Source organism: Diadema antillarum, unplaced genomic scaffold, assembly GCF_040938485.1.
Source record: "Diadema antillarum isolate AM-2024a unplaced genomic scaffold, OU_Dant_1.0 seq00000193_RagTag, whole genome shotgun sequence".
In the NCBI taxonomy this organism is placed as follows: Eukaryota; Metazoa; Echinodermata; class Echinoidea; order Diadematoida; family Diadematidae; genus Diadema; species Diadema antillarum.
Window position 1 is genome coordinate 1,269,970 of NW_027271256.1, and position 26,286 is coordinate 1,296,255.

A 26,286-nucleotide genomic window follows, 5' to 3' on the forward strand; every position below is an offset into this window, starting at 1 on the left:
AGTGCCGGCCCCTCTTGTATTAAAAGCTCGATGTAAAAATTGATTGAAAACAGCAAAAAAGCAACACAAAAAGTTAGGCACAGAGAGTTTGGCAGCTCACTAAGATCGAGAGAGACGGATAAACAGTTACATACAAAACAACAACAAACAAAATAATGAGCATGAGAAAAGACGGGGACAGCAACAAGACTACTTGTATGAAAAAAAAATCTCTTGACGACATGAGAGGAAACAAGACTATAGCGTGACAAAAAGGTGACAGAATAATTATACAGGAATATGCAACAGAGACAACGATCCTCGGAGGTTTGAGGAAGAAAGAGAAGAAGAAAAAGGGGGGAAAAGAATATACAACAAACCCTTCAACTGCGAAGTATAGGTTAATGAAGATCTTGTCATAGTCAAAGCTTAGGCAATAGTAACAATGATAAAAAGAACGGCAAATTACATGTGATTACCTTTATTTCCCAAATAGTATAAAAGCAGCAAAATTTATAATTTATTGTATTGTACAAACAATTTACGAGTAAAACATTTCATGCTTTTTCATAACCTTGCGTGATATATTGATATCAACCGCATATTTTTTATCTGATTTCAGATAAAACTTTTTAGATGTACGTATAATGAAAAGCACTTATTGAAGTATCGAAAGAGATATCGAGACTACGATCGGACTATTAGTAAAAAGTAACATAAAATGTACTAACAAAAACTGACATCAGCATCAATAATCGTTATACGCATGATAACCCAAAGGGTTGTTATTGGAAGTAATAGTCAGTAAAAGATATATCGGTCTTTCTTCCAGCTACCGACATAGTTACTCTGATTTCATATTGTATATTACAAACCATGACAGAATTTTGACACAAATACATTACAATTCGAAGTGCGAGCATCCCTATTATGTTACAGTGAACTTCCTTCGGCGGCTTGATGTTCACTACGTCAGAATAAAGCAATTTGCTTTCTGCGAATGACACGTAAAGTACGTCGTACTTCTGAAGCCTTGTACCAGAGTGCATTCATTTAAGACTAGTATGGATAAGAACAAAACAACAAATAAGTGGAGGAACGTCAGTGGGTAAACGTTTGATGGCTTTCATCTGAAGGAGAACGTAATTTAGAAAATACTAATACTATTCTACAATTTGGTGAGCCTCTAGAATTCAGCTACGTTCTGAAATATCATTAGCCCCGCTCAGATTGTGCGATTTATTTCAAAGCGATGTCGAATTTCAGAAGATTGTTTGTCTCAGGAAGTGCAAGATTTATATTTCATTTTCGTTTCAATTATCCTGCATCCCAGAAGAACAATACGCGATATTGTTCAGCAGAGCCGCATTGAAACGGATCGCATCGCTATAACTTGCGCGACAAAATCGCTCAATATGAGGCAGGTTTCAATGTCACGGACCATGTTACTTTATAGATTGTTTAGATATTGACCCGTTCCATACTGAATTCTGAAATCCCCATAGACTTGATACCAAGGTCAGCTGGTTCCCGTAGGAAGCGGCTTCAGAGAATTATTTCAGACAGCATATTGTTTGATATCATATGACGCTAAGATGACGACGTATAATCTATTGTGACGTCAGCTCGCTCAGTACGTCCTCCGTCACGTAGTCTTTCAGACAGTCTAATGAATATTTCCAGAGCAATTCTTGCTTCTCCTCGCTTCTGCATGGTTAAGGAGAGTGTAGAAAGAAATGCACGTGACACACTCTTCACAATGAAGTTACACAACTACCATGCCTATTTTCTTTCTTTCCCGATCGATGAAGATCGACTCTAGACATTACTGACGACATTGAAAGAGCAATGAATAAAAAATAAATAAGAAGTGACTCAAGCAAGTGATAATATGTAGAAATCAGGCGAGGAAAAGAAGATAAGAATAAATGAAAGCAGAGAAAGTGACTGCAGTCATTTTGATTCGAACAACATGAGGAATTACAAAAGGGTGCAACGGACATAATTTCTCTACTATTAAAGTGAAAATTATTTTATGGGTCCCAAATCACTGTATTTTCAGCTAAGATATTGTTTTCTCTCGAGAAATGTGTATTCACAAATAATTGTCCTCCCCTTTAGGAGAAAATGGATGTCCAGTATATTGCGATGGCCTCTAGTTGTACTCAGTAAAGACCAAAAGTTGGTATTCAAACGCGGAAACGCACCATGGACAAAACAACCATTTTACTTACCTTGGCAGTGACGTCAGAGAGTGTGGTTTAGCACTCTCGAAGTAGAGGGCGCTTTTCCCGTCATACTCCGGGTTAGCAGCGGCATGCAAAGTAGTCACAGCACCGTCAAATGGGGACCGCATCATCTCTGACATGGGAGAGAAAACCACAACCCAAACAGCCAAAGAGAAATGTTGATTGAGTGAAAGCAGCAACATTAGAAGAGCGCATCAGTGAAAGTTTGAGGAAAATCGGACAATGCAATCGATACAAAATTTTTGAATTTCAAGTTTTGATGTTGGAACCGCTGGATGAGGAGACTACTTCATTGTGTGACATCATGTGTGGACCACAATTAATTATAATTAAATATATATATATATATATATATATATATATATATATAGAAAATTCAACAAGCTTTCACTTTACTGGCATAATAAAAAGCACTTGACTAACCGCTGTCTGAAATCAGGGGGAATAAAAGCTTTCAAGTTATTAGCAGGGAATAAAGAGAACTGACTTGTTTTTAAAAAAATCGACATATGGGGGCTGCCCAAATGATCAGGTTGTAACGTCAACTTCTTGGTTGTTGTTGTTGTTGTTTTTTTGTGTGTGTGTTTGTGTTTTTGTTTTTTTTTACCGGAAGTGTCCCCGTCTGATTTAAAGAAGCTGTATGATTTGTACATGTATATAATTTTCGAGCTTGCCATTAGAATCAGATCAAGTCACTAACTAAATCTGACGTCACAACTAACCAACAATCATTACGACTTTATTTCGAAATGGACAAAATGACGTCATAATTGGCAGTGATATGCTTCTACAAATAAACTGAAGTGTAGAAGTCCCAACAGACGGCATTGACATATAGAGCTTTCAGTATTATCTCCACAAAAAACAACGGTTTGCCAAGTGCCTTTACGAACATGGATATACCTCTCTACGATCGATCTGCTGCGATGCTTAGATGCAAATGGTAAGCACTATTTGGGCACCCGTCCCGCTTCATCATGAATATTCATCAGGCAGTAAGATACTGTACTAGTAAATGGCAGAACGCTGGATACGTGCAAAACGTATGGCCGGGAAATGTAAAAATCTCGAAAAATTGCATCAACGGGGAATGTTAAAACGTCTCGCCGGGAGATGGAAAAATGTTCAGTTTTGCCGAGAAATGTAAAAACGCTGCCGAGAAATGAAGAAAATATGTATTTCAACAGTATTACGGATACATGTAGATGATGAATATTCATGATGGAGCGGGACGGGTGCCCAGATAGTGCTTACCGCAGTTAGTCATGCAACTTACTTGATGCGCGCACCATTTTCACGATGGCTTTTGATGCTCCCGTTAACTGCTGACCCTCACGCTTACTGATATCCGTATCGACCAAGCCGGGGTTCAGCGAAAATACGCTAACCCCTGACCCCTCGAGTCTCTTTGCCAATGAGAACATGTTCATAATCTGCGCGTGTCCATGAAAGAGAGGAGGGAACACATCTTTATAAAATCATCGAGTTTTATTATACTACAATGTACACAAGCATCATCGTGTGACGCTTACGTTCTAAATGACAGAGCACTGTGATAGATGAAGTATTCAGGAAACATTGTAGGTACTACTGATAAAAATAGGAATGATTAAAGGGAAAAACATATACATATATATATATATATATATATATATATATATACACTTGGTGATTCTATCCTTCTATGAAGAGTGCTCGATATCCTCAAAGGAAGAGCTTTAGACAGAAGTATTGCAACAAGGCAATGATTGCCTGATGATTGCCCCTAAATGAAGGTGGCATGAAACTCCGAGTAGCAATAAAATACGGATGTACCTGATGTCAACCGAGTGAACTTGTTGCAATACTTCTATATATATATATATATATATATATTTAAAAAACCATCACATTCAACGTATGTCTTTTTCTATGCTTAATGAGAGTTTTCACGATAGAAATTTATGTAAACATTGAAGTCAAGTTTAAATCAATTGAAAACGTCAGTATAACAATCACTTTCCCACAATTCTCCATGATTAAAGGCAGATGATATCTTAAGATTTTGAATTTTATAGATTGATCTTGTCACGACTCACCTGGTACAACTTGGAGGTATTATATCTCTTGCTTGTGTCTCGTATTTTCAATGATTGGAAGTCGGTTACGTCCCAGTTAGCAAACTTGTACATGACTGAGGCAACCGAGACTATTCGGCTATCCGGTCCAGAGGATTTAAGAACCGGCAGAAGGTGAAGAGTCAACAGGAAGTGCGATAGGTAGTTGACCTGAAAGTGAATCTCAAAGCCGTCAGCGGTTGGTTCTGGGATGGTGGTAGATGGCAGAATAGAGAGAGAGGGGGGGGGGGGGGGAGGGAGGGGGAGAGGGAGAGAGAGAGAGAAGAGAGAGAGAATCAAATGAATGCATAATGACTTTTGCATTTTCATTCAATTTGTATCCCATCAGAATGTAACACAACGTTGAGCTATATGCATTATGATGTGATATTATCATGCCACATTGTTGGTTACAAGTAACTACACACAGCCCCATCGCTGTAAAGTACGGCGTTTGGTCGGGCAAATTATAATATTGTATGTATTTACCTGCCATTAGAAGTCAGGAAATCCCCAACTGTAGCAGTCTTTAAATCACGACTCAAAACACAGCCTTTCATTTAACTGTTCATTGTCATCAAGTACATCAGAAACCTTTGCAGCACAGAAGAATATGTCTATAGGTTTTGCCCTTTGTAAATTGATATAGTATTATTATCATTATTATCATGATTATTATTATTATTACTATTATTACTACTACTACTACACTGTATTACTATGTATATTCTCAAATCTTACCCGTGGCAAAATTTTTTGGTAAGGGCAATATAGTTAATCATTGAATTCTTTACTGCTAAGATACCGAAAAACAAATTTTATATACATTTTATTGACCCTTCCACAACGTTTTTGCTTTAATATGCAACCCATTTTGGACGAAAACACCACATATTACGCCCACACACTTTCTCTTTCGCTTTGTGATATTATTCTTCTCAATGGCCCTTGATGATATGAATAATTATGCCGAGGTTTGCTCATACAGAGATTCAAAATGTGCTTTACCTTATGTCCGCCTACACGCTAAGACATGGGTTCTTTGTAGGACTATGATGAGGAAAATTTTAGAAGCTATAAACATTTACGACAAGATTGAACCTGCTATTTCATTTGATGAGCTCTGGGAATGCGTAAAGGCCTCGTCACACTTAGAGCGAATGCCCAACGAATGCCCAACGAATTCAACAATTTGAAGATACGTTCGCATTCGTTTCTGATATTGTCACACCCTATGTTTGACGTTCTTTCGTATTCATTAGCTATTCGTAGGGATTCGCAGAGATAGGCTGGAGATTTGGGGCACGTTCAAAATAAGACAAAAAAGAAAGATTATTGATGGCTTAAGCGTATTTTTGCGAATCCCTTCGAATAGCTATTGAACAAAGAACGTAAAAACACAAAGAACTATTTTAGTATCAACAACAGATGCGAAGGTATCTTCAAATTTTCGAATTTGTTGGGCATTCGTTGGGCATTTACTCTAATGTGACGGGGCCTTTTAAAGGGACATATCGGCTGTACCAACAAACGTCGAAGCAGTGTAGCGACGTAAAGGAGAAAAAGACATCAGGACAGAAGGTAACACGGAAGGGGGGAGAAGGAATCCAACGTTTCTACCAAATAAAGACACATGAAATGAAACGTTAACCTTAACCTTAATCACGTCTATGAAATCAGGGACCTAAAGTGCAGTGACAAATGGCAATATTTCCTCAATATGATTATTTTTGTCATGATAGTTATATGAATTATGTGACTACATCTCACTATCTCAGCAGGACAACATGTGAATGGCCTACATTGTTAGGAGAGACTAGTCGAGTAGCACTGGTTCTACCTAGTCCAGTTGCTAGAGACTTGACCTGAGACTAGATGCACAAACTTGATTGTGGTTTGGTGAAATATAGTTTGCTCTCTAAAGCTGTAAAAGCAGTATTAGCTGGCGACTTGCAATATACAGTACATTATGTGACATCAAAATTGAGAATATTATGGAATTAGATCTGTACGCGAAGGGTCCGTGACGTCAAAAATAGCTGCACACATTTATGAATTCTTCGATTCACATACTGATCCTGTATGACCAACAAAAAATAAATAATGATGATAATAATAATTATAATAATAGTACTAATAATAATTGTTATTATCATTGTTATTATTGTCATTATTATTTTCGTGACTATCATTTTACTGCAACGAAGCCATCCTGACCATTTCATGTATTTTAATTCGGTTCTCAAAACTTGGAAGAATATTGTTGACAAATAAACAAACGCCATCAAGACAAAACATTGTTTAAGGTAGTAGCATGTAAGCACTGTTGCTACTGATAGCCCCAACAACTATTATGAGATTGCAACGTCAAAACTTTTAACAGCTCCATTATACAAGCTCCATTATTATCAAGGTAGGAATTTAGGGAGCATTAGATTCGCGGCGCTGACGTTTTAGACCACTGTAGACGACGAGTGAGTTGGACGTTCAACCTCCTCTCTCCCTGCGTCATGCTGAAAAGTAGTTTTAGATTACGCGGAGACGCAACCTATAAAAATAAAATGGCGCCTCCATATATAATTAGTGCATGAAGTAGCTCTCTTGATATGCGTGAATTGAGCGGACGTAAAATAGCACAGAACGCGTAGTGAAACGCAGACGACGCGAGCTATAATACTTTGACTTTGATAAGCGATTCATGCTCAGAAAAGTTTTTTTTTTCTCTCTCTCTCAATCTGAACGTCCCCGTCGCGAAAATCTGAAGCCCAGCATCAATAAAGTAGAACGTTATTTCGCACGGACTTACCTTCGGGCCCCCAAGCTAGCCCAGCATTACAGATCAATACGTGTAGGGGAAACCCCCTGGCTTTGTACGCCTCCGCGAACGACTTGGTGCTGGCCAGTGACCCGAGGTCAAGGGTCATGAACTCTAGGTCCAGTTCGTCGACCTGTGTCAAATAGGAATATTCAGCAATGTTGTACTTTTATACTATTTTATAATAGTGTGTGTGTCAGTATCCATGCTTGTGCATATTCTCACTGTAGGCGCGCGCACACACACACACATACGCACATACGCACATACGCACATACACACAGTGTTATCTTGATATTATAGAATGGGTTCAAGAATGTAGCCAATTGGAAGCGCTGAAATGAGTCACGTGTGCGTGCATTAATTTTTACTATCATGCACGGCCTTGCAAAAAAGCGTAAAGTCACTGACGTCACAATGTTTACACTAGCAGTGCGCACTTAATCAGTTGTTACAAGTGCGTCGCGCGCTACCATACGCGCTGTCAATCCTGTAAACAACTTCTCGTTCGGGCTGCCAGCCGGCCTTTCTTGTGCACAACAATCATGTGGCGTACGTATACGCTTATACGTACAGTACTTACATGTGCGGGATTTCCGAGTGCGACGTGCGTAAATGTTTGGGACGAACATCCTCGGACGTCTTGACCCACAAAGGTACGTGAAAAACGCTGACAATGCTGTTAGTTTTCGAATTTTCGACCCATTTTATAAAACAAATGATGCACAGGATTATTTCGTGGCGTTAGTGGAGGCGTAGCTCACTCTCGGGTATTTACAATGTAGTGCATGTTTCACAATTGTAAATACCCTCGAGTGCACTATACGCCTACACTAACACACTCTATCCTGTACATCATTTGTATATCAGAATATTATTATGTGCAATATACATAATTTTCTTTTTATATTTTCTGCATTATCATGATTCATTGGAACAAATATGAAATGTTATATAATACATCTCTTGTCTGCTCAAAGCGCAGTAAAGTGGCAACTTCATAGCGCACACAAGTGTATTCCAGCCAGTTTCTATCAATGTTCCTTCTATTATCTCTTACAAAACCTAGAGATTCTAACAATGGACAAACACAAATGCTTTCCTAATGTGCCACACAAATTGACATTAAAGTTGACCACACTAGAAGAACTCCCATGTATTTTATTTGATTTGATTTTTTCTTATTTGTTTATTTCAACACGGTAAAAAAGCCTGCTATCAGCTTTGAAGCTACTTTTCAGCAAGGCCGTGCATAAGAATGTACAAAACTGAATATAAAAACAGAGGAACTGGTACAAGACTAATAATAATGATAGTAATAAAAAATTGACAAAACACAACATACAGGTGTAAATAGCATACAGTATAAAATATAAAGTATAAAATTACTTAGAGTGCATTTCGATAACAACAAAATCAAACTGTGGCGAAAATGATATGCGTAATTAAAAGAAACAAAAATAAAACAAGGATTTGTTACAAATGAGTGGTAAGAGAAAATTAAATAATATCTGGAAATTTACTTTCTGAATTGTTTGTGTAAAAGAGCTTAAATTATCAATATTTCGAATATTTTGGGGTAAATCACTGAATAACTTAGATGCATTATAAAACGGACATCGCTTTAAACAATTCGTCCTTGGTATGGGTAAAAATACAATTCTACCATTATTACGTACATTATAATGATATTCCCTTAATGTAATACGTGAATATAAATTCTGTGGTAATAAATTGTATGTATCACATACGTGTGTAGCTACATTATTTTATAGAAACTGATAGTCGCCTGTTAATGAATTATTTTGACAATTTTACGACATCTGCCCTTCCCGTGTCCACATACATTAAAGAACAGGAGTTACACTTTCGCCTTCTGCTATAAATTACAGACCTGCTCGAATATCATATTTTACCACATAAAGAGGAAACACTGTAATAACAATCTCTAGTCCACTAACCTTTATTTTAACTCTCGCTTTGGATTCGTCCGCCTTCTCTGCCGCATGATCTTTCTTCATGCGTTCCATTGCCTTTCACATTCACAATCAAGGAGAATTGAAATTAGAAGCGGGTATGAAAGAAAGAAGAAAAGAAGAAGAAGAAGAAGAAGAAGAAGAAGAAGAAGTAACATACGACCGCCATGTCAGTTACACTGTCTTGCACCCCTAACGATGTAATAAAATGAAATGAAATGTTGTGGCATTGCACGTAATGCGTCACGCTAAATTCTTATACATGTGCACACAAACACACGACTACCCTTTACATTCCCTTAAAATGTCGAGAGTAAAAAAATAAAAAATAATAAAAGCAGAAGAGGGATTTGGGGTTCGAGACTTGATCAGCTTCCTATACAGAGAACCGATGGTATTGTTATTGCTGTAAAATTAATGACACAAATTGTTGTAAATGGTATTACCATTTTGTTGCTCCGATAGAAAAGAATTGTATTCCTGGGGTGAGTTTATGTAGATATGCACACACGCACACACACACGCACGCGCGCGCACGCGCGCAACCTTAGCCGAAACCTTACCATGCTTACGTTTAGGATAATTTAAGATTATGCTTCATCTGCTGTAGTACATATTACACCTTACCTCCTGTACTTTGGTCTCAGAAAGACAGGTGTATGGTGTTAGGAGTATACATATTACACCTTACCTCCTGTGCTTTAATCTAAGACTGACAGATGTATGATATTAGGAGCACACATTACACCTTACCTCTTGTGCTTTGGTCTCAGACCGACAGGCCAGGATGATTCTAGCTCCAGCCTGGGCCAGACATTTTGACGTCTCGTATCCTATACCTAGAGAACATCGTAATAGGCAAATTATGCCTTTTGCTATAGGTTTCTATTATAGCTTTCCTCACTAGCTGTGCATATTAATTAATAACCGTATGATACTAATTGTACACAAAATGCCTGTTCCTATCAAACACACTATAAAAATGATAATAATGTACACATATAACGTTTTTAGTGATGAGTTATCTACCCAGCAAATAATTTTTTTCCTCCAATACATTCAACAGTCATGACATTAGCTGTGATGCGTTATGTACTCATGTACCGATAGTGATTAACGTTTTACGGACTCTGTTCCAATAGTTAATTGCTCTTTTCCATCACCTTTACTTTTGTGTCAAGCTTGAAAAGTATGATAGTTACTCTAATTCAGTTCATTTGTATACACATTTCTGATATACTTATGACTCATCTTTAACTAAACCAACTTATTACATCCGAATTTTTAGAAGAGTATGATTTATGAAACGCATGTATGCTTTCCATTTTGTTTCACCCTTTTGCTGGATAGACACAACTATCATTTGACTGGAATGAATGGAATGGAATTAATCACAGGGTTCCGACAACGCTGACGACGCTATCATCATTGTTAAAAAAATAATTATAGGCCTATTTTCGTATCAATTGTAACTGTTTTGTTGATGACAAATTGGATGACAAGAAACGGTTACTATTTTGGGAGTTCTCCGAAGAAGTATTTTCTCATACCTGTGTTAGCTCCTGTAACGATGATCGTTTTTCCTCTCAAGTCTACCTCTGGGAGCCTCTTAGGTGACCCAAAACTTGTCCCCATTTTGACCTCTGACCTCTAACCTTGCAAGGCAAAATGATAAAAAGACAAAGAAAATTAGGGAAAACATCCAAAACAAGTCGACATTCAGTTGATGCCCTTTTTTAGGATTCTAAATCTGACGATGTGACCCGAGCCCTTTCATTTTCAAAGGTAACACATTGTATGAGTATAAGTTATCTTTGACCTGTGTTCACTGTGGTGGTGTATTTCTATGTGTGAGGGAGAATTTTCTTTAGATGACGTCATTCATATCATGTGGTAATAATTTCCGCTTTTGATTCTAGAAAAATGTGACAGTGGGGTAAAGAAATTGAGAAAAATGGCATTTAAAGGTATTTAGGCAAGATCATCCTTTCAAAAGTAAAATAAGTAAGAGAGAGAGAGAGTGTGTGTGTGTGTGTGTGAAAAAATACGAACTGAAATACAAAGATGACAGATGAAGAACTGATTCAATTATTGTGGTGGATATCAAGCAAAATACTTTTTGCAATTTGCTTGGAAAAAAAATCCTTCATAATAAAACGATTAGATAAACCATGTAACGATTTCAGGTGTGCCACATACTGTATGTGTGTGTGTGTGTGTGTGTGTGTGTTTTAATATTACCACCATGACCACGACAACTATAATGGACAAGATGTTAATTTAGTTAAACACGTTGATTTTTTTCTTGCACCAGAGGTGATCTGCATCAACTCTACAAGAATCACAATTTCTCTGAAAAGATAGGTTAATGTTCAGTCGGTTTTTGATCCAAAAAACAAAATCCACCCAAGAAAAGGTGACATGGTGCACGTTCCGTTTACTATACGTATATAAACAGTGTCTTCACTTATGATAGCATTATCACTTTACTGTTTTTAATGCAAAGCAAGAATTTCAGCTTCATCTCAATCAGATTGTTATGTCATTAACGTAATTGGATATTGATCCAAAATGCATTTAGGCGTGTGTGTGTGTGTGTGTGTGTGTAAAAATATATACGGATACACACACATATATTCATGTATGTATGTATGAAAGTGCTATGTGTATATTATATGTATACAAATACAGACATATACGTATAATGTATAATAACATCATGAACATACACAAATTCACACAAGAATGGTAAATATTGACGTGTAAACACTAATTCATTTGTCTGCGTGATTTAGGGCTTATCAATGGATTATCAAAATTATTTTAAAAAAACGTAGAACTGAGTGACAGAGTCCTTCATGTAAGGTTAAATTGTTTAAATGGCCGTAAAACATTCAAAATAAAATGACATCTGTTTTTATAAGATGTTAACGAATTATTATGTGTCAGTCTTAAGCAGAGACTACATGACTCTGCAAAGAACGTTGTGCATGCATGTATGACATTGAGTTGTAGGCACCCATCAGTCCAAGTAACCCATGCAAAGCGGTATTGGTTTTAAATGGGACAGGGTTATTTGGTCCAAACATTATAGTCCATGGGCCAGTGTGGGACCCCCCTCCCCCCCATTATGGACAATTTGAAATGATGTTTTCTGAATAGCTCCGACGACCAGGGATCAGAATCCACTTGTTGTTTTTTTTTTCTTAGTGGTGGGTGTGGCCTCCAGAGCCGTTTCCATGGTAACGCTCAATGAAAATAATAGGATCTCATATAAATGCTTATAATTTTTCATAAAATCACCCAAATCTCATGTATATGATATCATATTAAAGTGCATAAAATTTCCTACACAATGATATATCACTCTTTGTGCTTCTTGAAAATTAAAGGTCATCTATGAGGGTCAAAATGTTACTTTTTCACTTTTTTTTCTAAAATTGAAAAAAGCAAAATATATTCAAAAAGCCATGAAATAAGCAAAACACAAGAAAATAAATGGAAATTTTCCCGAAATAATCCACAATTCATTTTTAACAGTCTCTGAAAAAATAGCTTTGATTGTGACTTAAATCACAGAGATATGGTCCTTTAAATATGACAAGAACAATGCAGTCGATGAGTGATTGCACAACACGCAAAAGCGCCCTCCAGTGAGAAGTCATGCACAATACCCACTGATCTCCATAGTTACAACACTTTCTAATGATATAAGAGATATATGTATGTATAGGCCTACCAAGCTTCTGGTTGGTCAGAAGTTTTTGGAAGCTTCTGTTCACAAGAATAAACTTCAAAATGCTGCTTTCTCCAGTCAAGGTAAGTAGTTTTTGTAACCTAAACACTTTTACACCTTATATTTTTAACTTTTCTGAGATATTTCCTTTGATGCTGAAATGTATTTCAAACAGTATCTTAGCAAAATTCATTTCTTGAATAGACTTAGTCCCACATAGTCGGAATGATGTAAAGTCCTGAGTTGAAATATAAAAAGAAGATTAGGAGCGGGCGGGGGGAGAGAAAATGAAAGGGAAATAAACACGCTAGCACTTCCATATTCTCATCAAGGAGCAACTGGGTTAAGAGGAAGAGGGGGAATGAGAATAGGTAATGAAAAACAAAAACAGAAGAAAACCTAAAAGAATTCTGAGGACGATACGTCCAAATTCAAATGACATTGGGGGGGGGGGCACAAGGTCTCACTGAGGATACAGTGTCAGAAATTTGATAGCTTTTCTCTTTTTTGGGGGGGGGAGGGGTAAACTATCTTTGCATATTGAAAACTTAAGCTCTCTAACTCACGCAGAAAATCCGAGGGACGCGCATCGAACGGATGTTCGCGAAAGTGAAGCGTATACGCTTGGCTAATCAACGCGTAACAATAGGGGTAGGCAGCGCTGTGAGTGGAGGGGCATATTGTTTACATAATTTTCCATGTAGTGTGTAATTATGCTACAGAAATGGGGTTAACTTTGCAAATTAGATGCAGGCTGTGACAATATCGTCACCTTTAACGTTATTTCATCATTATCAATCAGTTGCATGATTACCCGGGTGCGACATAGTGTATACAAGCACGCGTTGCAATTATTTACAATACCACCTACAAAAGAAATGTAGCAGTCCGGGTAGAAATTACATCGAAAGGAAAGACGGAAATACATTGGTTCTCTCTGCTCCAATATGTAACATCTATGTTGTAGGCTATTCTAAACTGCTACGTATCCAAATAATGTCTCACATACAGAAGTGTCTGGATATTTACCTGATATTCTTATTGTTGTTAGAAACAAAACATTGAAATTAACTAAGGAAATTCGCATTGTTGACAACAGCAAACATTGAACGTCAACAACTAAAATTTTCGTGGGTAGTCCCGCCAAGTGATAGCTCTGCATAGGTTGTACACGTGTTCATTGGCTAATAATTGTGAATGGGTGGTCTTACTTTATTGCAAAAGTGTGTCGGGATTGTTCAACCAACGAAGTTGATTCTGATATCACAGAAATGAGCAGAATCTCAGCTTTCTGAAACAAGAGACCTCAAATTTGTACAATATTATGTTTGGGAGATATCCCGTGTGGAAGAAATGCAAGACGGCAAAATATGCTCAAACCGGTCAATCAATTTTGACTACTCTCCGTAGAAAATTTGACTCATAGATGTACTTCCTGATAAAAAAGGAGTTATTGCTGCAATGCTTTAAATTGGATATTTAGTGAATGATCCACTTCTTACTCGTTTTACACCTTGCAGCTTTTGCCTGGAAATGCAGTTAATTCTACGCAGACGGCCGAAAGTTTCTACATGGATTAGGAACGTACATTGTATGTTAGGTATAATATAAATCAATTCATGAATTAGATATATATATATATATATATACTTATATATATATATATATATATATATATATATATAAATCAGAAGGGTTATGTTCCTTTTATCACCATAATGACTACACGCTACCCCAGATGTCATTTGAATTGAATTGAGACTTAACAGAAAACATTACTTCCCATTCATTTCCCCTTTGATTTCGTATTGGCTTGCAAAAACATGAAAGAGTTAGAGAGAGAAAGAATGTGAGAGAGAAAGATTTACTCAATTTCATTCAGTTCTCTTGTAGTGTTATAAATTTCCGTTCTCATTGTTGTGTAGCGGGCAATTTACTTATAACTAATATTTTCATTAAACAACTTTCACTTTTTTGCCTTTGTTTACGGGCCTACATAAATTGTAGCTACTCCAGGTGATTAAATCACATCGTCATGTACCTTTGTGCAGGATATTTATAAACATTGTATCCTTTCTGAGAAAAAAAAAATATATGTTATAAAAGGAAATAGTAAAAATGACATTCATTTTTATGACATGTACAAACATATCACATACCTGTGCACATATCACTTAACCGTGTACTATTGTGTTGTAGGTTTAGCATGAGAGAAAATGGATGATGAAACACCCCTACAACTTATCACGAAGAGGAGTCTAAAATCCAAAAGTGATGTTAACCTCAGCTGCATCATACATTGCTGCTGCACTACAGTAACATCAAAAGTAACACCACTGACAGACAAAAGTTTCAAGAAGATAAAGGAGGCATGTCACCTTCGTGCACATAGTGGCTCACACCAACTCAGTTATGACTTTATTACCAAGAACGTGCCAGAGAAGTTCCTCAAACATGTACATGGTTACCATCGATTATGCTACCAGAAGTTTACAAATGTCTCAGGCATTCGAAAACGTGATGCACCTTCAACTTCTGATTGTCCGCCAATTCCGCTAAAGAGAACACGATCTTCTACAAGTATTCTCTTTCCCAGTGATGAGTGTCTGTTCTGCCAAAAACGTAGGAAAAAGCGAAAAGGAAAGGAAGAACCATTAACTAGATGTCAAACAGTTGCTGCTTGTGACCTCATCAAAGAGACAGCTCTTGCCAAACATGATTTTGCATTACAAGCCAAGGTTTGCGACATTGATCTCATAGCCAGGAAAGCATGCTACCACCGCTCATGTTATAGGGATTTCACAAAAGGTGATGAAAGAAACACTGTGCAAGCACGCGGTGATGAGGACGCAAAGAAAGTTCATGATGCGCATTCTGCTGCCTTTGAATTCATTGCAGACTACATCCAAAGGAGCATTGTCGAGGAGTGAAATGTTGTACGAGTCGGAATGTTGAGAGAATTATATCTTCGATTTCTGCAGCAAAATTATCCAGATCAGTACAACCCTGATTACAAGACAGACAAGCTTAAAGACAAAATCAGGGGAAGATTCGGCAGCAAAGTTACATTTTGGCAGCCAAATCACAGAAGTGAGCTTGTATATTCAACCTACATCCAGGGAGGTCAAGCAGTGGAAGCTGCTTTACAAGCAGCCGCTTCTCAAAGTAGAAGATTGGAGGAAGCGGCCATGCATTTGCGGCGCTCCATATTTGACGCTCACAGGGAGGCACGTGACATGCCGTGGCCTCCTCCCCCAGGTAATGTGCTGAAAGACTGGGAATTGCCACCGGAACAGTTGTCAGACTTTCTTTCAGTACTTCTGTTTGGAAAGAAGATGGACAAGTTGTCAACTGACCAGTCACGTAAACTAAAGTCCATTTGCCATGACATACTGTATGCTGTCACGAATGGAAGGTGGATACAGTCGAAACATGTTCTCCTTGCCATGTCAATCTGTCACTTGACGGGAAGAGCAGATATTGTGCGGCTCATCAACAGTTTTGGCCACTGCATCTCATATTCCAAACTCTTGGAAATCCTCACTGCTATCTACATGACCTCTGCAGATCAAAGCAGCCCTAACCCTCCAGGCATTCCAGACAGAGGGAAACCAGGTGGTACATTTTTGTCGGGACAACTTTGACTTGAATGAAGAAACACCATCAGGTGCAGGAACAACTCATTCTACACATGGTATCATCATTCAGGAAATAGACCCAACGCTCTCTCCAGTTGCTCCCTCCCTTCCCAGTGTTGAGAAAACTAAGAAGCGTTCCCTCAGTCCCGAGACCACCGTGATGGAGCCTTACTTTGCGAAGAGAGTGGAACCCAACATCCCTAAACCTCACGCTGGAGCAAACCCCACGAATGAAGCAAGATCAGAAGATGACATTTTGTGGGTGTTAGCCAGACATCTCCATCAAGGTGAGCAGATAGTACCCAGCTGGGGCGGATGGATATCACTGACTGGAGAGACGGGAGAGGAAAGGAAGACCACAATTGAGTATATGCCACCTGTCAATGCCCCCATCACAGACAATGCCACTGTGAAGCACATCATACACACATCACAGGAAGTGACAGCCACTATTGGACAGCCATACACAATAATGACCTTCGATCTGGCTGCAGCGAAGAAAGCTTATGAGATCATATGGGCTGATCCAGAAAGGTACAGCAAGGTGATCATTCGTCTTGGGGCTTTCCACACAGCGTGCACTTACATGGGAGCTCTGGGAAAACTCATGAAGGGCAGTGGCATTGAAGATGTCATGGTGGAATCCGGTGTATGTGCTAGTGGATCGATTGAGAAAGTGCTCTCAGGAAAACACTACAACAGAGCCAGATACGTGCTGAGAACAACTGTTGAAGCTCTGGAGAGGCTTTTGCTCTCATCGTTCGAAGATGAAGAAGATGAACGTCTCGGTGAAGAGGAAATCCAGTTGATTTCAGAAGTGGCACACTCTCCTTCCAGTGAAACCATGTCAGCTGCGAAGAACGCCCCGAAGTTGAAAAACTGGATTGACAAGTATGAACAGTACAAGTCCAAGACGAGAAATGGAGAAAATGGGAAAACTGCCCAATTCTGGGTGTGTTTCATGGACAAAGTCTGGCTGCTGATGCAATTTCCGAAGGCAACGAAGACAAATGATTTCAATCTCCACATTGAATGTCTACAAGAGATGTGCCCCCTCTTCTTCAGCCAGAGCAAACAGAATTATGCCAGATATACTTCTGTGTACATCAACAACTTGCTGGCACTTCCACAGACTCATCCAGGAGCAACTGAGTTACTGGAAAAGAAAGGGATGAGTGTGAATCGTTCAGAAGTTCCAAACTCAAGAAATGCAGTAGACATAACAATAGAACAAACCTACAATCGCCACGCAAGTGGACATGGACCAGGGATTATTGGCTTCAGTCGCAATGTGGCAGCATACCACAGGTGGAGCTCCACTCGTCACGCACGTGCTGAATATCTTCAGGTAAATAAGCCCTATCTATAGAGCATGTCGTTCTTTTTTGTATTTTTTTCATGCTTTCAATAAATATAACATTTTACATATCATATCTGATCCCCATCTTTCTCATCCTTATAAAAGTTAATACCGATTTATACTTTTGAGTATAGAGGTAAATTCAACATATTCAAAGTATGAGTCTTAGAAATGTAGAAAAGCCAGAAATTCTCGCTATCGCAAATGACGTAAAAAGTACCCGGATGTTGATTTAAGCGTCATTTATGGTGCATTATGGGATAGTCCGGTAGCAAAGTCACTTCCGTTCGTACGCGCGTGATACCTGACTAATGCTATTTACACACACAACCGACTGTATTCTACGTGTACTTCCGGTTTTCTCGACTTGAATTACAGCTTTAATATGATTTGAAAATTCTCCATTCTTAAGAAATTGCTGTTAATACGACTATTGGTTGTTGCTGCGAAGCTGCCATGTGTTGTTCGCACGACAAGAAATGAAAAAAATCTGCAGAAATAGGACCCTTACTGGCATGCGAGACATGACGTGGCCGCGTGGGTGAACAATTGCGGGTGACTCCACAGCGCAGTACATGCACGCGAGACTTACTAGTAGTGGTAGTATTAGTAGCACTAGGCAGTAGGCCTACGTACATTGTACGTACTTACTTGGAAGAAATTGCTTCGGAGACAGGATAAGTTCGAGATCACTGTTCGTTCCCGATTGTGTTCGCGACATTTCGACAGAGAACAAAAAAAAAAAGATGGGCATTCCATGACGATATACTGTATATCCAGGTGGGTGAATATTTTCCAGCATATTTTCAGGGTATGCAGAGATGACTGATCTGTGATGTACGCCGTACCAGTATGTGTTAGCTTATGCGCAGACTAGGGTGCAGCATGCAGTGGTGCATGCTAATGCAAGGCCGGCCGCCGGCGGCGGGGACTACAGTGTACGAGTATGACAGGCCTGGCCACTCGCTGGCTCGGGCGGTACAACGGCCTACTGTAGTATCCGTGGTCAGCGCTGCGCTATAGGTAAGGTACACGTACGCGCACGCTAGCGTTGTGCAAATTATGACCCGCGCCGGAAGTGCCCTTGCTACCAAGTGCACTTAATCTTGACGAAAAAGCCACATCCGGGTACTTTTTACGTCATTGGCGATAGCGAGAATTGATATTGGTTTGTCAAAATAACAATGCATAATAATAGCACTCAGAATATATTGATTCACAGGCAACTCGTGCTTCTGCAGGTCTTGAAACCGACGACGCAACTACGCACAAAGATGTCAGCCCATCGGAGGTTTTGAAAGGAGAACGCATTGTCCAGAAGATGGTTCATGCATTTCAGAACTTCCTAAACCCTTTCACTGTTCCTGATGGGAATAAGCTGTACTGCATATCTTCTGGACGGCCAGTTTCAGAAGAAGTCGAGAAAGATCTCCTGCGAGTCGACGATCATGGAGTGAAAGCATACAGATCGTTCATTCAGGAGAGGCTAGTCGACAAGTCAGTGAGCATTCACACGCCTATCAAGAGGCAGAATCTGAAGACCTTCACGTCAACTGCCCAAAAGGCCTCCGTGACTGGTTCCATGAAGAAAACAAAGGAAATTGTTGCTGAACGTAATGTATTCGGTCAACTGATCGTTCTCGCAATGGCGAATGAGATCTGCATGGAAAAGGTGATGACGTTTCCACTCGGGCAATACCATGGAGCCTTGCGACAGCTGATGGCGCTCCTGTCAAAACTAACAAGTCAAAGCTTCTGCACAAACTTGAAGAGGGGCACATTCTGACAGAAAGGCCAGAGTCTCCTATGCATGTGATTGATGGGAATGCAGTCATCCAAGCTCAGAGCGAAATTCCGGAAACATTCGGGCAATTGGCTGAGAGGATATTCCTTCAACTTCCAAAGGCTTCACGTGTTGACTTTGTTACAGACACATACAAAGAAAACAGCATTAAGGATGTCGAGAGAGAGCGCCGCGGCACATCACAGAAGCTTCTCATAAATGGCTCTTTCACGAAAGTACCTCGTGACTTCAAGCAATTCTTAGCAAACAGTTCGAATAAGACCCAACTTATTCAGCTAATCCTTCAGGAGTGGCAAACCAACAAGTATGCTAAGAAATTAGAAGGGAGGCAAGTGATGTATGTCTGTGGAGAGACCTGCTGGAGACTAACAAGTAAAGATGGCTGCAAGACTGATGTCCAGGAAGTTCCAAAGTTACGTTCAACACAGGTATATTAATTTTCTTCAAATTTCTTTTAAATATTCCTTCTTGCTTCAAGCTGCTAAATTTGTGCATGTAGTAAATTTGCACGAGCCTTAGATGGTTCTTCATTTTTTTTTTCTGAAATAGGTTACTACAGTATTTTGAAATATTGCCTTGTTTCACCTTCTTCTTTCATTTGTAGATAAATTGATTTCTTAAACTTTATTGGCAGAGTTTGTTGTTAAAAGAAAAACAGAGCAGCTTCAATAACTTCTTCCTACAGGAAGAGGCTGATACAAGGATCATCCTGCACTGTTTGGACATAGCCACAACCTTCCCTGATGCCAGTGGTATAGTCGTTCGATCACCAGACACTGATGTGTTCCTTCTCCTGATGAGATACTCGTGCACCATTCCTGTACCACTAATAATGGACACAGGCGTTGGAAACAAACGGCGCATGATTGACGTCCATCAGGCAGCACGGAGTGCTGGGGAAGACATCTGCAATGCTTTGCTCGCCCTGCATGCATTTACAGGCTGCGATTCAACCAGTGCCTTTGTGAGGAAAGGAAAGATTGGGCCTCTCCGTCTGCTAAAGAAGACTCCGGCATACATCAAAACTTTTGCAGCCCTGGGTACCACTCGCGACCCGCCAGCACAATTGTGCGAAGAATTAGAAGCGTTCACATGCTTGATGTATGGTGCCAGATCTAGCGTACAGGATATCAACAGACTAAGATACACCACGTTCATGACTAGGTACTCACCGAAGAACCAGCTCCTTTCCAGCGACACTGGAATAGACACAAGTTTGCTTCCTCCATGTAAGTCATCGCTGAGAATGCATATTCTCCGTGCGAACTACCAGACCATGATCTGGAATCAAGCCAACGTCCAGTATCCCGAACTGCCGAAGCCATATGATGGACAAGGATGGGAAATGAAAGGACAAACACTTTCCTACCAGTGGATTGATGGTGACATTCTCCCCAAGGAACTTGTTGACTTGACCATCGATCAGGAGGCACAGGACACGGAGAATGAGCACTTCAGCATCCAAGATGAACTTGATGAAACCGATGACGAAGAGGAGGAAGATGTTGAGGAAGATAACTAGAGAGGCAAATAATACCATGGAGAATTTGACTTGCCCACATTTGCTAGACTTAGGTAATGTACTTTACCTTCATTATGTATCAAGTGTACAATACACTTAATGCCGAATAGCCTTCTTCAAAAATGTTTATGGTTAATACTGAATCAATCGCTCATAGCTAACCCGGTATATTACATCCGTACCTGTTGCCATGGATGAAAGTTTTGAATTTTAAGCTTTATTTAATTCTCAAATGGCACAGGTTTTGAGTGTTTGTGTGATTGCAAAACCAGGTCACTAGTAATTCATTTTCTGAAGTAGAAAATGATTAATGACGTACCTTAATGACGAAGGCTAGGTATTAAATATTGCTGTGGCATAACCCAGGATCGGATCCAGGAATTCTGAAAAAGTGGAGGTGCCTTTATAAAGCACCCCATTTTTTAAATTTCTTTCGTTTTAACGAGAAATGAGGAGGGGCGCACCCGATGCGCCCCGTCTTGATCCGCCACATCTGTACCTTTTGCCATGGATGAAAGTTTTGAATTTTAAGCTTTATTTAATTCTCAAATGGCACACGTTTTGTGTGTTTGTGTGATTGCGAAACCAGGTCACTAATAATTCATTTTCTGAAGTATAAAATGATTAATGACGTACCTTAATGACGAAGGCTAGGTATCAAATATTGCTGTGGCATAACCCAGGATCGGATCCAGGAATTCTGAAAAAGGGGAGGTGCCTTTATAAAGCACCCCAATTTTTTCTTTTTATTTCTTTTGTTTTAACGAGAAATGAAGAGGGACGCACCCGATGCGCCCCCTCTTGATCCGCCACTGCATTACCTGAAAAAGCAAATACTTTCCCAAAATCATGGGGACGGTCTGTGCAAGCCCTCAGAGAATATATCACATATACAATGTATTTATTATGTATGTATATCGCTACTACCAGCCATAAGGGGAAATGTGAAAAAAAAATGATATAGTTTGGGGTTTTGATGAAAAGCATTAACGTATTCACAACAAGACAAAGTGCAAACATTACCTTTTTGACATTTGTATTAACCCGTTATACTGAATTCTGAAATGGCAACAGGCCACCATGTTCCGGTATGGAAAGGGTTAATATGGGCTCAATCAGTTAATGCAGAATTAAACTGACAAGAGCACAACATGCATCTAATACCACTAAATTCTGTTTGTTAATGATAAAAGTGGCTTTTTTTATCAGCAAAGGAGATATACCTATATTCCGCAATGACCCGTTTTTTACGCGCATCCAATATATACACCCATTTGTTGTTGTTGTTGTTGCATCCCTGCCAATCTTCCCTAAGTTGTATTGATGATACGATCTTCATTCTATACAAACTATGCCATCGGTGTATTGTGGAGTATAGTCTTGCGGCCCCTGATCAATGACAAGGCTTTGAAAAACATTGTCAAACCCTTTTAGGGCATTCAAATATATCATTTTGGAACGAATTCCCCTTAAGATACCTCGTTTTGAGACATATTATTCTCCCTATGGACCCTTTTATACTTATTGATATAAATTATGTACATTCATATACTATTATATCCTCTGATACCAATAGGGCCTATTATATGTTATAGGACATAATACGGGGTAAGTAAAAAATTGTATGCATTGTCTCTTATATCTATAGAAAGTGTTGTAACTATGGAGATCAGTGGGTATTGTGCATGACTTCTCACTGGAGGGCGCTTTTGCGTGTTGTGCAATCACTCATCGACTGCATTGTTCTTGTCATATTTAAAGGACCATATCTCTGTGATTTAAGTCACAATCAAAGCTATTTTTTCAGAGACTGTTAAAAATGAATTGTGGATTATTTCGGGAAAATTTCCATTTATTTTCTTGTGTTTTGCTTATTTCATGGCTTTTTGAATATATTTTGCTTTTTTCAATTTTAGAAAAAAAAGTGAAAAAGTAACATTTTGACCCTCATAGATGACCTTTAATTTTCAAGAAGCACAAAGAGTGATATATCATTGTGTAGGAAATTTTATGCACTTTAATATGATATCATATACATGAGATTTGGGTGATTTTATGAAAAATTATAAGCATTTATATGAGATCCTATTATTTTCATTGAGCGTTACCATGGAAACGGCTCTGGAGGCCACACCCACCACTAAGAAAAAAAACAACAAGTGGATTCTGATCCCTGGTCGTCGGAGCTATTCAGAAAACATCATTTCAAATTGTCCCTAATGGGGGGGGGGGGGGGAGGGGGGTCCCACACTGGCCCATGGACTATTAGATAAGTCACCGTTATCATCGACTTCAGGTAAAAGCAAGCAATGAACACAGAACATAATGTGACATAAAAATGTAGAACCCAGACTGGCGATATTGCAAATGGTTAATGCGGAGTAAATGCGTTTAGTCATGGTCATTGTAATATCATTGTGTAATGGTGGTTGAACTTTTGCTCTTGATAAACACATGACTGTATTGAGTCGTTTAACCTTCATTACCACTGCCGAGTAACACGCTGTAGAGAGCCTGGAACTAAACAATGATTAGAATACTGTCTTATGGTATAGCATTCAAAAGCCTTGGGTTCGATGTGTTATAATCCCATTATTATGAGTTATTGATTATTTCAATGCTCTATTTGGCGTGCATAAAAAAAAAGCCGACACTACGTAGTTTTACCGTAATAGAAGCCTGTTTCCGCGCAGAAAGAATCGCTCTGTTTTGGATATCTCAGGCATTTCAAAACCAAAATCTCAAATAAACGTTGAAATCCTCTTGAATTACATTTTCTTTCACATCTCATAAACGATTCTCATCGTACCAACAAATGCTAGAAATCTGAAGTTACGTCTCAACCAAAATGATACACCACCACTTTAAGTTTGCTGACACTATATATGCACACAATGGGTTTCAATCAGCAGGTACTGGTATTATACCCAAACAACCTTACATCTCATCCGTGTAATCTACGTGTATTACTGTATTATGATTTTGTTTGGGTGTGAAATTTGTGCACATCTGAATCATTCGCACAGAAATGGTAAGGAACACTAGTGACTTGAGGTGATCGTATAGAGCATTTCAAATTTTATTGCTTTAGAGGCATAATTTACCATTTGCAGATGAAACAAAAACCTAGCATTAGTGCTTTAAATTGTTCTAAAATGTTAGTTAGGGATAGAAACAACCACTGTAAAAATTTGAATCCGTATAATCGATGTCAAGTGTTGTTAAATACACAAAATATAAACAATGATTATAATAAAAATGTTTCCAGACTATTTAAAGCGTATACAGTTACGGTTTATTGAGAAAAACACTGGGGGGATCTCCTTATATTTTAGGCTTTATTGCAAAACTTCTATATGGTAGGATGTTTTATGACACAACAGACCTACACATATGAATCAAATGTGATATCTTGAACATTTTTGAAATCACTGTTCCCAAAGGTAAACTGGACCTTTAACATTAGAGTGGAGTGATCTGCACGAGCCCACTATGTGATCAAGTTATGCGATTCTGTTGCCAATGAATGTTACCGAAATACAAACACTAAAAACTCATTTTCCATCATTTCAACAGATTATTTCACTAGCCTGCTAATTACACGATGCATTCCAGCGCTTTCCAGCTCTTTTAGTCAGAACTCTTGTGTATTTTTCTGAAAATCGTATCCGTGTTACGTGCGTAGGCCAATCGGTCCTTGTATTTTCCCTGATATGTAATGTTTGCGACCACACCTAAAGTTGCCCACCTGCTAGCCAAGCATACCCACCCTTTGACCCTTGGACACATCTGTCCGAGCTAAAACCGATAGTCCCTACACAGATCGTGATCATTGTAAGACTTAACACTTTTACTGCAGCTCAGATATGAAAAGTACCTGTGATTGATAAAATGCAGGTGCTTACATTTATTTATTGTGTCATATCTGACACTCAGTTGTAATCAGTACCCTGGATGTATAGGTACCTGCAAATGCCTGCATAATACTCGACATTGAGTATACAACGCATAAATTGCCACGAGGGTCGGTGTGCTTAAAGCATACAATTCATTAACCTTTGAAACCCTTGCCGCACGATAATATCACGTGCAGTGAACAGTATAGAAATAACTGACATATTTACGTTTTGATAACGGCCGTATAATTATTTACACACAACTGCAACAAACACTATAGTCACATCAGTAGACATTCAATATGATGCGCATGGCATTGTGATGACATGGACACATTCTTACCTTCTGAATGGTTCACAAAGATACAGGTGCTAGTACAAGAAGAATTAGGCAGACACCTTTTAGTCACAAGCACGGGCCTTGCTGCAATCAAGTGGATCTGGACTATACAGTCCTTTTGAACGAGTGGAGTACGCCTTCACATCAAAGCGTGAACAAGTCCGCTTATTACTGCGACCTTGCAACGAGTGTGTATGGCATACACATTCACTAAAATTGCTTTATGAAGCTCGACAGGCATAAAACGATGAGTCATTTCGGCCTCTGTAGCGTGTGAATTCAGCGACTGTTTCGTTTGCATTTCAATTCTGTATGTGCAATATTGCAAATCATACCTATACAGAGATAGTGCATTGACATTGGACTGCATCGCATCCAGTCTCTACAAGGACGTGTACTGTACACCATTTTGCGAGCATGAAGCATTCGCGAGTTTCGCATGGGCGTCACCAGGGGGGGTGCGTTGGGTGCGAACGCACCCCCCTTCAGATCCTTAAAAAAAAAAAAAAAAAAAAAAAAAAAAATCAGTCTGCGAGCGACCTCAACGCCGGACGCTAAATAATTACTCTTTTCTATTTTTTTTTTTTTAATATTTTGCACCAGGGACACACACACACACACACACACACACAAAAAAAAAAAAAAATCAATTCGCACCCCTGGTTCTGGCAGCACTGATTTTATACATATCTATTAGTATTCTACAGTGTTTACTATTTATCGACCGTACTGTACATCCCTACGATACCGAGCACTTATACACGTTTGCATGTACGTGTGCTACTTATAGTAGGGTCTATGTACATTACTTCTGACCAATCCATATTGCCAGCCCAAGAGCGAGCCTTAGCCTCATTAAAAAAAGATGAAAAAAA

General features: G+C 39.0%; 1 protein-coding gene across 1 annotated transcript; it reads right to left on the minus strand.

Annotated features, from left to right (window-relative positions):
• Window positions 1-1,528: 1,528 nt before the first annotated feature.
• On the minus strand, window positions 1,529-25,699 carry LOC139728699 (retinol dehydrogenase 12-like). Its single transcript, XM_071639641.1, has 9 exons — window positions 25,415-25,699; window positions 10,666-10,770; window positions 9,869-9,954; window positions 9,101-9,172; window positions 7,131-7,272; window positions 4,307-4,530; window positions 3,505-3,661; window positions 2,214-2,340; window positions 1,529-1,686 (listed from the first exon to the last, which is right to left on the minus strand). Exons 2-9 carry the CDS (start codon window positions 10,748-10,750, stop codon window positions 1,590-1,592), a joined length of 990 nt encoding a protein of 329 aa, XP_071495742.1. The 5' UTR covers window positions 10,751-10,770; window positions 25,415-25,699; the 3' UTR covers window positions 1,529-1,589.
• Window positions 25,700-26,286: the final 587 nt, after the last annotated feature.

Coding starts and splice junctions, on each gene's coding strand:
- LOC139728699 (XM_071639641.1), bottom strand. CDS start 10,750: ATGGGGACAAGTTTTGGGTCACCTAAGAGGCTCCCAGAGGTAGACTTG. Junction 9,173..9,868: donor CTGAGACCAAAGCACAAGAG/GTAAGGTGTAAT, acceptor TGAATGTGAAAG/GCAATGGAACGCATGAAGAA. Junction 4,531..7,130: donor GCTAGCTTGGGGGCCCGAAG/GTAAGTCCGTGC, acceptor CCACCATCCCAG/AACCAACCGCTGACGGCTTT.